Here is a 13,438-nt window from a genome sequence, read left to right on the forward strand (position 1 = left end):
AATTGCGTACTTCAGTTCGGATTTGCTGACAGGTATTTTCGGTGTTATGTGCTTGCGGTGATCAGCTGATAATGTTTTTTGAGATGGGGAAAAACATCTGTCGGTGTAAAACCTGAGCTTATTAAAAATGTAAGTACGTTTTTGGGAGCCATGCGTTACCGCGCGCTGTAACCAAGTTAGCGGTTCATTGAAAGGCACAATAGCGAGGAAACGCTGTGCTTAAGATTTGCGTTCGGTATCGTGGCGTATCGATAAATGGGCCCATGTTTATCGTAAATCGTATCGTGAGTCAAGTATCGCGATGCATCGGAATATCGGTGTATCGTTTCACCCTTACTTGACTTAGCTACCAAACGTTTCACATGTGGCAATGTGCGGTGCACTTATAAAAACAAGAAAACATTGATGCAGAGCATCAAAGTTCCCCGCCATATTTGATGCCTCACAAACGCATAATTATGATGTTACTGAAAGGCATGATGAAGCATAATTATATTAACCACAAATAACACAACGCTGTTGTGGAAAAAAATATTATTTATTTTGAGTATTGGGCAATACAGTTGATACATGAGCATAAGGTAGGTCTATTTAAAAATAGTTTCTTGTTTAACGCCGCACTCAAGAGTATTCAAGCCATATAACGACGAGAGTCTGGACCAGATAATCCAGTGATTGACACCAAGAGCATCGAACTACGCAATTGGAATACGATGTTATGCATCGACCAAATCGGCGAGCCTGACTACCCAATCCTGTTCGTCGCCTCTTACGGCAAGCATGGGTTTATTTAAACAGTAGATCGAAGGAAATGGAAGCAATTTCTTGCACAAATGTAAACATGTTGAAATAGTATCAAAACTGCCAACAACATTGGCAGATGCACATAATCAAATAATAGATCACATTCTTTTCTACACTTGGCATTTGGTTATAAAAATGTAAATGAAAATACTAAGGGCTCCATATGGCAAAAAAGTCATACTAGATAAGGTCTTTTTGTCAGAACCACAGATGCACATACTCAAAATATTATCACGTAGTTGGAGAACATTAAATTTTCAATACCGGGACTAATCAATAACGGAGATTCCTCGTCTCTTGTTTTACGTATTTTGGTCAGTTTCTTTTTTGTATTTCTTTCTTTCAGCGCACCTAGCGGGTTAGTGAAGGGAAGATAAATTGAAAAAGATCGCCAATTCATACCCGAGAGCATTTATTTGTGTGTTCTTGTTACGGTCTAGATCACGTACATTAGCATCATATTTGTGATACATTATTGTCTCCTATATTCAGTTTTATCACCATCTGGAAACACATCACTAGTGATGCGAATCTAGCGCCGATGTGTGCGATGGACTTACTTAGGGTAGTACCATTTACATTTTTGTTCATAGGTCGTTTAGTTATATTTTGGAAAAAAGGACATTTCTATTCCTGACCTTGCGAACAACAGTTTGTTTATATCACACAGATCCGTGTTAATGTAATGAGTGAGTGAGTTGGGTCAATGCTTCTTTGAACAGTATTTTAGTTATATCAAGGTATGTCAGGTTATGGTGCGAGACGTCCAAAAATGACCCAGGTCGAAGATCTTTACCCTTGTGAAACCAATTCACTCACACACAGTGCGCGAATTGGTCTTAACGCCACTTTGGATAGTATTCCAGTTATATTTGTTTGTTGTTTAACGCCGCACTCAGCAATATCCCAGCTTTATGACTACGGTCTGAATTATTGGAATCTGGACCAGACAATCCAGTGATTGACATCATGACATGTATCAACCAAGTAAACCAGTCTGACCGCCCGATCACGTTAGTCGCCTCTTACGACAAGCATGGGTTGCCGAAGACCAATTCTAACCCGGAATCTCCACGAGTATTCCAGTATATCACGGGGTGTCAGCTTAGCTTATGAGGAAAGCCCGAAGAGATGCAGGTCTCAGACCTTCACCACTTTGGCAAACCGAACCCAACATTTAATTTTTTAGCCTCATCGTGTCATGTGCTTATGACAAAAGCGACTCCCCATCAGTAGGTCTATTCTCTGTTATCTTTACATCGCTGTCAGCTTGATAAGTGGCTTTTTCCTGTCAGGCACCGATGCCTGCTTTCATTCTTTCTCCCGAGCGGTGAATTCATGTATTCTGTATACAGCTGTACTGCTCCTGTACATTCGAGTGACCTGGTTGTATATAGCCATTTTATCATTATCATAACTTTCTTTAAAAAGCCAAAAACGTATGAACACACAACTACAGTATTATGAACCCAAGTTATTTTAAGTTATTCACAACCAAATTAACGCATGTAAATTAATAATGATTAAATAAGTAAGGCCTCGATTGTACTCAATTTCAATTTTAATTCATCGTTTACATCTACGTATAAAAATACGTTAAAATATTTAGTAAATTAATACGAGGGGTGGCTGAAATGTCTGCGCCTATCTTCGAACGCTGTTAAGTACACTTGGGTTGGTTGTTGGTTGGTTGTTTAACGCCGCACTCAGCAATATTCCAGCTATATGAGGGCGGTCTGTAAATAATCAAGTCTGGACCTGACAATCCAGTGTTTAATATCATGAGCATCGATCCACGCAATTGGGATACGATGACATGCATCAACCAAGTCAGCGAGCCTGACCACCCGATCCCGTTAGTCGCCTTCTACGACAAGCATAGTTGCCTTTTACGGCAAGCATGGGTTGCTGAAGACCTATCCAACCCGGAATCTTCACGAGTCCAAGTACACTTGGAACGGATCCAGGGGTTGGGGAGGGGCTGGACTTGGGCCATTTGCAAATTTCAGTGGGGGTTGGGGTGGGGATGCAGGCATCAAAGTGACTAGGTATTCTATGTTGGTGAAAATGGACAAAACTGGCTACCCTGCTGTGGTCAGGTGTCTCCAACAGAAAGGGCAAACACCAGCAGCCAACCATGCGGACATGGTGCCAACTTTAAAGGGTGATGCTCCTTCCTTGGCTAGCGTTGGGGTGGGAAGCGGACTTCAAGTGAGTGAGTGAGTATTGTTTTACGCCGTTTTCAGCAATATTCCAGCAATATCACGACAGGGGACACCAAAAATGGGCTTCCCACATTGTACCCATGTCGGGAATCGAACCCGGGTCTTCGGCGTGACGAGCGAACGCTTTAACCACTGGGCTACCCCACCGCCCCTTGGATTTCAAGAGGGGAAGAGTGAGTCCAGATAACCATCCTAGATCAGGGCCCACTTGCACAAAGCGATCATGGCGCTAAGACTTTCGTAAGCCTATGTTAACGTATGGGAGTTACGATCATCTTAGCGCTAAGATCGCTTTGTGCGAGTGGGCCCAGGAAGATCTTCAACTGCCACCACGTGCCACCTTACGTGCACCTGAACTTGGGTTACGGTGTGTTAGTAAACCTCGCCCACACAATCAAATCGGTGAAAAAGAAACTCACATAGGTCTAATAATATCCCCATATATCCTGTGTTTAAATTCTGTGTTAAATACATGACTGTATTTAAAAGGGTTTACCCTTCCATACAAATCTCGGTGAAGACAGCCCTGTTAGCAGGTTGGTCGTGTGTGTTTTTCCCGACTTGGCCTTCAGCGCGGTGCAAAGGGACGTGAAGCTGTATTTGAACGGGCAGATACAAACTTGTAGGACCACTCCAAATACCCCGCGTTTACGTGTTCTTGTGTCTGGTTTCAAAAGAGATATTTTTTGTGCACTTCACTGTAGATCTCTTTTGTATAAACTTCATTCAGGACATAACAGCACAAGTATTCTCTATTTATTAGAACTGAAATGTGACAGGATTCATGGCGTCACATCTATCTAGATTGCAACAGGGTTAATAATAATGATGATGATGATGATGATGATGATAATAATCATAATGAAGTGATGATGGTGATAGTTACTTTACGTTACACATGACCGCGGAAATGATGTGTCTCCCTGGCCTTGAACACAGACAGACACAATATGCAATAATTCTTGAAAAGAAATTCGCTGTGTCCTAATATCTTACATAATTTACGTATACACCATTCAATGTACGCTCTGGATCATGACAATGGAGAGTAGACGACCCAAGCTGCCTCATGATGTGCTAGAAGGTTGACAGTCACGTTACCTTCTCGTCCTACCGGGTACCCATTCACTGCCGGTTCAACCGAGGGATACTATGAACAAGGTTCCTGCCTGAGGAGACACCACATGCAACGTGTGTTTCAGTGTGGGGCAGGACCGAAGCCCATGAAACGGTCAGCAGTCAAGATGACGGTCACCCATCCACCTATTCTCCGCAACCAAAGCTGCATAACTTCACCTGATGTGAGACCTGTACGCTGTACACCGAACCACGCGCCACCACAGAACACTGCAAAAATCCGGTTCTACTCAGCCAGTTCTGGTTGCGAATTTAGCAAAACAAACAAGTAAAGTAAACAAATATACGAATGATCGAAGTCCAACTGTTGACTGTTGACCCGAACTCATTGCTTTAAAGTGAAGCAGCATAAAAGTAGGCTTTAAATAGTTGATAACATCTTTTATTATCTCAAAGAACTCGAGCAACGTCACGCTTCGCTTTTCATCATTGAGTCTATATTAAACACGGCCGCGGACTTTGTGTGTTTGCCTGGCCTTGAACGCCGACAAAGCTATGCAATAATGCTTGAAAGAAATTCGCTGTGCCATAATATTATATAAACAAAATATCCGTACATTGAGTGAGTATGGTTTTACGCCGCTTTTATATTCCAGCAATATCACAGCGGGGAACACCAGAAATGGGCTTCACACATTGTACCCACGTGAGGAATCGAACCCGGGTTGTCGGTGTAACGAGCGAACGCTTTAACCACTGGGCTACCCCACCGCCCTACGACCAACATAGGGAGTTAGGGGCTAGTCTTACATAAGATCGTGCGATTACAGCTAACTTTGCCGCTAATTGCCATGCACGTTGGGACTGATGTCAAGCTCTGATTTGCCTTTCCAAGACTACAGACCCGTGAAGATCCGGGTTAGAATAGGTCTTCAGCAATCCATGCCTGCTGTAAAAGGCAACTATGCTTGTCGTAGGAGGCGACAAAGGGATCGGGTGGTCAGGCCCGCTGACTTGGTTGATGCATGTCATCGATCCCAATTGCGTGGATCGATTATCATGATATTAATCACTGGATTGTCTGGCCCAGACTCGATTACTTACAGACCGCCGTCATTTAGTTGGAATATTGCTGAGTGCGGCGTTAAACAACCAACCAACCTGCTGGGCAGTTTAGTACATATATACGTTTATAACCAGACACTTGGCTAACAACAATATTCCATCTACATGGGAACTGGGTTTCTTAGAGAAAAAGGATAGGATAGGATCTCGATCTATACTTCGTAGTTGAATTGCCAGCAGTAATAATTCATAAAATTTGCACAAACCGCGCACGGGGCACGCTTGTGTGATCTACATGTAAAATCATCCTAAGTCAATACACCCAAATATTTCCCGGGTCCCACGCAATATGTCAGATATACCTGCTCACATAACAAGTGCTCTCACATGACAAAACTCGATATGAATGGGGTCTTCTGTTTGCAAGTCCCTACCTGTGCAGCCTCGTCACATGGTTACCATGACCACGGAGGACTGTCATGCATATTCATAAGTAGCCCCGGTAGCGTGCAACAGGTGCCTGTGGCTCCCAGTCGTGGGTCTGTATCTGCACACGATGGCTGGCGTTGCGATGCTGCTGCTGCTTCCACTCCTCCTCATCCCGCTGACCCTCCCGCCGGTGTCAGGGACGTCACAGTTGTATGATAAAATCAGAACGTTAATGGAGAACAAGGAATTTCAAAGGACCGTGGCTGAGGTTAAGAGGGGTAAGTTTGAGAAAAAAAATCATTGTATTTCGTGGAATGTTTTTGAAGTCTGAAATGGTGACCCTGTTTAATTGGCAAGTGTTTTCTCCATAATCAATATGAAGGTATGTGGTTTGGGGTTATCGGCCTCAAACATGGCCATGGAGTGCCATCTTCCCGAGGCAAGAGAGTTAACTGACTTTAAAAGTCCAGTTTCCACTTTTATAGTCAGTTAACTCACTTGCCTCGGGAAGATGTGGAGTGCCGGCTTAATGTGGGACGGAAGCCCAAAGGGACGCAGGTCGCAGGTCGCAGACTTAACAAATCTTGTTAAATATAATTGATTAAATCCGGTTTGGCGGTGCCAGTATTGTGAGGTGACATGAGTTTAACGTCGCGTTCAAGATTCTTGCAATTACATAGCTCAGCGGCTGCATTTGTGTGTGTGTGTGTGTGTGTGTGTGTGCGTGTGCGAGTCAGGACTAATGCCGGCTTTACAGTGCTAGCCCTCTGATGTACCATGCCGCAATTCAACATGGATACCCCACTCAGACACTAGAATGTCTCCGAGCCGAGCAGAAGGCAGGGTAAAAACAAGTACCATCTTTTAACGTCTTTTGGTATGACGCGGTCGAGGATCGAACCACCGACCTTCTGCTCTCCGGGCAGACGCAATATCCACTATACCATGGAAAAAATCGTATGGCATAATGATCCGGGTGGATGTTAAGTTTACCAATCTAATCTGCATCAGGCTTTCCACCCACATCGACATGACAAATGGTGATTTAACTGAAATACAGTAAACTACGTTTATAACGAACACGCTTATAACTGACGGATATAACTAACTTTTATTTGTCCCGGCCATTTGCTCTCTATATGCTGTATGTATGCTTTTAACGAACTACGGTTACAACGAACTAAAATTAGTGGTCCCTTTGAGTTCGTTATAACCGTAGTTCGTTATAACCGTAGTTTACTGTACTGTTCAAATCAGCGTTAAACCTATCTCACTCATTCTACATTTGAGTAACTTAATTAATAATGCAAATCAAAACCGGCGTGTCTAGGTTAGTTTCTTTCTTGTCTTTATATTGGTCATGTACAAATGACTAATAGATATATCTTAACTACTTTCCTCCAATTCGCCGTCCGTCTCATTCTACGTATACATCGGAAAGAACAGATTTAGCGAAGCGTAGCATGTGTTTTGTCATGTTTCTGATGCGACATTGCCCAGAGGTGTACTTTAGTCCAGACTACACAAATGGAACCCTTGCTTGATAAGTGTGTAGTTATATCGCCAGTGTTTACTTATGTCAAATATATAGAAATGGGAAACATAAAAGATCGTTTGAATCGAATGGAAAATTAGTGGTTAGGACTTGTAGGTTTTGCAGCTATGTTGCGTGACGGATTTGTCATGAGGAACGAATGTTAAAAGAGATTGTTGATTTTGTGAAATATAACAATTGCCCGACATTGTTTGGGCTTGGATAATGGTCCTGATGGTGACCTGAATATAGCTGGTCCAGATCGTGAGACGCTAAAGTACCTCGGTGCATAACGCGTCCAAGTCATGGACCTTTTTACGTGGCCTTGTGGATAAGGGGTCTGACAGCGCCAGACAGGGTAACAACAAGTACCATCTTTTAACGTCTTTTGGTATGACGCGGCCGGGGATCGAACCCCGGACCTTCCGCTCTCCGGGCGGACGCTCTACCACAAGACCACGGAGGCGGTCTCGTCGCTGTGGAAGTGAAACTATCTGGACCGCGACGTAAAAGTCCATTTCACCTCCGGCGGTGTGGAAGCCCAGCGGTTCCAGAGTTCGCTCGTCACTCCAGGGTTCGATTTCCATACGGGTACACCGTGTGGAGCCCATTTTCCCCAACCGTGACATTGCTGGAATATTGCTAAAAGCGGCAAAACCCGACACTCGATCGCTCCAAGTTATCTCACATGTGTGCAGTGGGGTTTTAGATGGTTAAAGCACTAGCCGGATATTCACATACTTTAAAGAACATAGTTGCGTCCCTTGGGCACACCAGGAATCTATGACTGTGGGTTCGAAACCCAGTTCACCTTATGATGTTTCTAGATTTGTCAGCACCATACCCGTGCTCGTGGGTTCGCCAAAGTAGTAAACGTCAGAGACCTGCATCACTCCGGGCTTTCCTCCCACATTAAGCTGACACGCCGTGGTATAACTGGAATACTATTAAAAGCGGCGGCATACTTAACTCACTCACTCACAAAAATTACATTATTGCATGGTGCTTTTACTTTTAAAGGTGAGCGTGCGTGTGTGTGTTAGTAAGCGCCTGCGTGTGTGACAGACTGATGGGATGTGGAAGCCTATCATTATATTGATGGCTTTTCAGACATGGACGCCGAGATGGCTGAACGAGAACTGGAGGAAGATAAAGAAGAGCGCCTAATATCGCAGCTGAAGACGCTGCTAAACCCTGACGATGCCGACGAAGATGAACCCTCTAAACGCGAGTATGACAGAGGTATTACATGTATTCCTGTCTTTTCCATTAAAGTATTACTCTTCCAGTAAATTTGTATCAATATCTTGTGTAAAGTGAATACATTAGACAGTGCAGTTTGACACTACGAAATACACTCATGCTAGAGACAGAATACGCCTGTCTACTCGACCTCCTTGAAAATATTGACATCGCATTTTGCTTGTTTCTGAGAAATTCGTCGATTTTGGAAATAAACTTACTACCGTATTCGACGTAATAAGCGCCCCGCTCCAATAAGCGCCCAGGTCGATATTTGTTAATATATTGGCAAGTGAACAATCCCAATTAGCACCCCTTCCAACTGATCAATGTACACAAGACTTATTTATTCGCGTATGATACACACTCGTGTGTTATATGCACCCTTAATTATGGGCAATTTAATTCTGGAAAAATATATCTGTCGTACATAAACATTTCAGTTTGTCAGCTTAAACCATAAAATTTATCTTTCAACTCTGTTTTTTTTCACCAAAACAATATTCTAATAAGAGCCCCCTATTCCTAATTTTGAGAGCGCCAAAAAAATTACAAACGTTATTGAAACACAAGGCTGAGAATAGTCGCCGAAACACTGCAAATTTAAGGTCCAACTTCGATACGCGTATCAAATAGGTCACCATCGAATAACCATTTCATATTTATTTCATTTTAGCCACCATCAAACATACGTGTATTCTTATTTTGCCCGGCACTTTATGTCAACACTCTTCTTCATTTTGACTCATTTACTTTAGAATCTCCGTATAAACGATTGGTGGACATTCTCCAGAGGCGAGACGCGAAGGATGAAGTGTGGTATGACGAGAAACCGGCACTGAACACTTTAGGTATGTAGAGATGTCAGAAACACCACTCCAACGCAGCCTTCGGTTTTCCATCCTCGATTATCATTTGTCGATTCTGTTATGATACATAACCTGGATCCATGATAACGTCATTTCAATTTTAATCGGGTTCGAATGACACGGTTTTAAAAAGTGTCGTGAAATCAAATAACGCTGTCCTTTTTGTAACGGACTCTTCACCTTGAAGTAAAAGTGAAAATGGTACGTTTCTTATGCAATAAATGTCGTGGTACGGATCGTATCGTGAGGTACATATCTTTCTATGTATCTTTTCATGAGGTAAATATCTTGATACGTATAACATCCATTGTAGACTAACATTTAGTCTCTGAAATCTTATATTACACAAAATCCTTCTTGACTCTAAAAATACAAATAAATTTCCCTATGCTGATTTCAGCTAGCTAGAGCTGGCTAGACTTGCTTTTGTATGCGTTTCTAGATTTATTTATTTTTCATAAAATAAATATATTTCACAGTCATGGTGCAGGACCACATCCATTGATAAATGTCTTGATACGTATAATATTCCTGAGCTACATTTAAAGCGTATCTTATCAAGTGATAGACATCATATGTTGTTATTGTGGGAGGTTTGTTTGTTCTTTAACGCCGCACTCAGCAATATTCCAGCTATATGACGGCGGTCTGTAAATAATCGAGTCTGGACCAGACGATCCAGTGATTGGCGTTATGAGCATCGATCTACGCAATTGAGATACGATGACATGCATCAACCAAATCAGCGAGCCTGACCACCCGATCCCGTAAGTCGCCTTCTACGACAAGCATAGTCGCCTTTTATGGTAAGCATGGGTTGCTGAAGACCTAGTCTACCCCGGATCTTCACGGGTCTTTTGTGGGAGGTACTGCCACACGATGATTTATGACACCTTGCAAACAGGACAACAGTGGACACGTGTCCGATATGAAGACATTACACTGGAATGAGGTCTGGCACAGGTAAAGGTGACATGCGCATGCATTAGGTTTGTTATACCAGTGCCAAATACCCGCCCACATCATTACGCCGCCACCTCCAAATTAGACGACTTCACACTGGTGTTTCCACCCTGGCTCTCCGATCAGTTCCACACAGAATATCTCTTGGCTTGTTGCTGAACAATTCTCCATAACTGGATGGTTCTGCACTAACTGGTGAGATATCATTCGCAATCGTGAAATTGCGGCATAACCGTAATTTCAATATATTAACATGAGTTTGCTTTCTTTTCCAGATGATGGTTGTTATTTACGGAAGCACTACGAAACCCTGTGGCCAAATGAGTGCAATTATTACTTGAAAGAAAATGACAAGGCATGTCTGGACTTCTGCACCACGTGGCTGGCCAACATTAAGCAAAAATACAACTTACCTCTCGGTGAGCATTTGCATGTTAGAGGAACAGTCGCACGTTGTTGACTAGAGGAGTTGCACTTGGTTAGTTTAAGAATCAGTTGCAGGTGGTTGGTTAGAGTGAACGAGTTGGATTTTACGACGCTTTTAGCAATATTCCAGCAATATTCATGTCGGGGTAAACCAGAAATGGGCTTACACATTGTATTCATGATATTGTTGGACAAGTGCTAGAAGCCAGGTCTAACAGGCTTACACTGTAGATATTGACATCCAAGTAGTTGTCGCTCGGATTAACAGGGTTTCACTGTAGATATTGACATCCAAGTAGTTATCGCTCGGATTAACAGGGTTTCAGTGTAGATGTTGACATCCAAGTAGTTATCGCTCGGATTAACAGGGTTTCACTGTAGATGTTGACATCCAAGTAGTTGTCGCTCGGATTAACAGGGTTTCACTGTAGATGTTGACGTCCAAGTAGTTATCGCTCGGATTGATGCGTCATAAGTTGCTACTGTGCAGAGTTGCGGCCCTTCGCCATCTCCGGATATGCTGATTTGTAGATTTGAATGAGACTCGTCAAAAATCAGTGCTTATATTTTAGTTGGTTTGACTTAATTGTAAATATTCCATTTTTGGACGTTCTTCCTTTAGCTGCAAGACGGTGAAATATATAAATACTGTTCAGAGAGGTGAGTGAGTGAGTGAATTGGGTTTGACGTCGCTTTTAACAGGATACCCGTTACATCACGGCGTGTCACCTTAATGTGGGAGGAAAGCCCGAAGTGATGCAGGTCTCTGACGTTTACCACATTGGTGAAACCCACGAGCAGACGTATGGTGGTGATAAACCTAGAAATATCATCGGAACGAACGGGGATTCGAACCCACAATTATAGCTTTCTGGCGTGCCAAAGGGACACAACTCTACATAGCGAATTGCAGGGCCTTAGATGAATTCAGGGAAAGGTGAACACTTAATTACTTATCAAACCATGTTTATTTACCCCTAACCTCAAGTTGTGATTTTATATTACAGTGTTAGGCGTTGAACATTGATTCGTGTTTTATTTCAGATTGTAAATATGACAACAAGTACTCGGGAGCGTACTGCGAAAACAAGATCGGAAAAGGCACGAAGAAGAAGTGTTCGGTCTGTAAAAAGAACGGATACTTCTATCCCAACTGCTGTGGATCTTGCAAACGGAACGACTGTGTGTAAAGCGTCGAACAACAGAGTTATCCCCCTTTCCGCTGAACACGACCCAAAGCCAAAACATTCGTGTCAATCCGTGACAGGCTTATTGGTTACGGAAAGACACGAGAAGTGGTGCATGGTTTGAAAAGTATCCCGTTTTCCGGCCTTAAATGTTCTTCTTTAATACTGATTCGAGGAGGCCAGAATTGAATGTACATCAACGAATAAAATTACAATATCAACTCTAATTTGCAAAAATCGCCCCTTTCATCTCCATGGAACATTTTTGCTGGTATTTTGTGAGGTAGACAATGTTTTTTAGGATATTAGGATCATATAACAAGCTCCGATGTCAGGTAATATTGTATAATAGTCAAGGTCTGGCGCCCTTTGTAGAGAGCGTTGGCCCTTATCGTGCATAGATATGTAGCTACGTGCTTGTGCATCGTGTGCCTTCCGAATGTGTTCTTTGTTTTCTTTGTAACATAACAATATATATGTGTGTAATTTGTCTATGGTGTCATGTCTTATATATGAAACCGATAAACGTTGTCAACCGATCTCGAAGTGAGGTGAGGTGAAATGGGGTTTAACGTCGCGTCCAAGATTATTGCATTTATATAGCGACGTGCATACACGTGTGTTTGTGTGTGGCTGCTTGTGCTTGTCCGGACAAACGCCGATTTTATAGTGCGAATTCACTGAGAAACCATGCCGCAGTTTAACATGAATACCTCACTCAGACATAGCATACGGACTCCGAGCCGACAAGTCCTTGTTTTAGCCCCTTATGCTGAGATCCAGACAGGATAACAACAAGTACCATCTTTTAACGTCTTTTGATATGACGCGGCCGGGGATCAAACCCCGAACCTTCCGTTTCCCGGAAGTGAAACGCTTCTTCTCTTCGGCCATTCTGACAGTTAGCAGACGACGCAACGATGCATTTTTTATTTATTTTTTTTTTTTGGGGGGGGGGGGGGGGGGGGGACCACCAGAAGCTAGTATTTTGTGAAATAAATATCATTGTACATTGTATAGGCTCTTTAGGATTCGAAGGTCTTGGGTTCGAATCCCAGATTGCATCATCCCCGTGTTCGTGTTTTTTCACAGGAAATTTTCAAAGTCATTGAGGGCCAGACCCGTAGATGATCCGGGGTAGAATAGGTCTTCAGCAACCCATGCTTGCCGTAAAAGGCGACTATGCTTGTCGTAAGAGGCGACTAACGGGATCGGGTGGTCAGGCTCGCTGACTTGGTTGATGCATGTCATCGTATCCCGATTGCGTGGATCGATGTTCATGATGTCAATCACTGTATTGTCTGGTCCAGACTCGATTATTTAAAGACCGCCGTCATCTAGCTGGAATATTGCTGAGTGCGGCGTTAAACAACAAACAAACATCTACAATCAGCAGTAAAGATATTATTATCTAAGAATATATGATTGATTAATAAAACACAAGGCCAACTCAGCAATATACCGTACAATCAAACGGTAGAGCCTAATAAGGTAATCCAATTTGATCAGGACGTCTTCATGTGATGAACAATGAAAAAGTATATTTTTCTTCTTCAATAATATTACACAATGAACAATTTGCCTCGATATCTTTAATATCACACAGACCTTTTTAAT

The 13,438-nt window shown here is 42.7% G+C and overlaps 1 protein-coding gene across 1 annotated transcript; it reads left to right on the plus strand.

Annotated features, from left to right (window-relative positions):
• Positions 1 to 5,685: 5,685 nt before the first annotated feature.
• Positions 5,686 to 12,313, plus strand: LOC124146910. The gene is made up of 5 exons (XM_046517466.2): positions 5,686 to 5,878; positions 8,245 to 8,376; positions 9,135 to 9,227; positions 10,484 to 10,627; positions 11,679 to 12,313. Exons 1-5 carry the CDS (start codon positions 5,728 to 5,730, stop codon positions 11,822 to 11,824), a joined length of 666 nt encoding a protein of 221 aa, XP_046373422.2. The 5' UTR covers positions 5,686 to 5,727; the 3' UTR covers positions 11,825 to 12,313.
• Positions 12,314 to 13,438: the final 1,125 nt, after the last annotated feature.

Source organism: Haliotis rufescens, unplaced genomic scaffold, assembly GCF_023055435.1.
Source record: "Haliotis rufescens isolate VD_foot unplaced genomic scaffold, xgHalRufe1.0.p SCAF_85, whole genome shotgun sequence".
Lineage (NCBI taxonomy): Eukaryota > Metazoa > Mollusca > Gastropoda > Lepetellida > Haliotidae > Haliotis > Haliotis rufescens.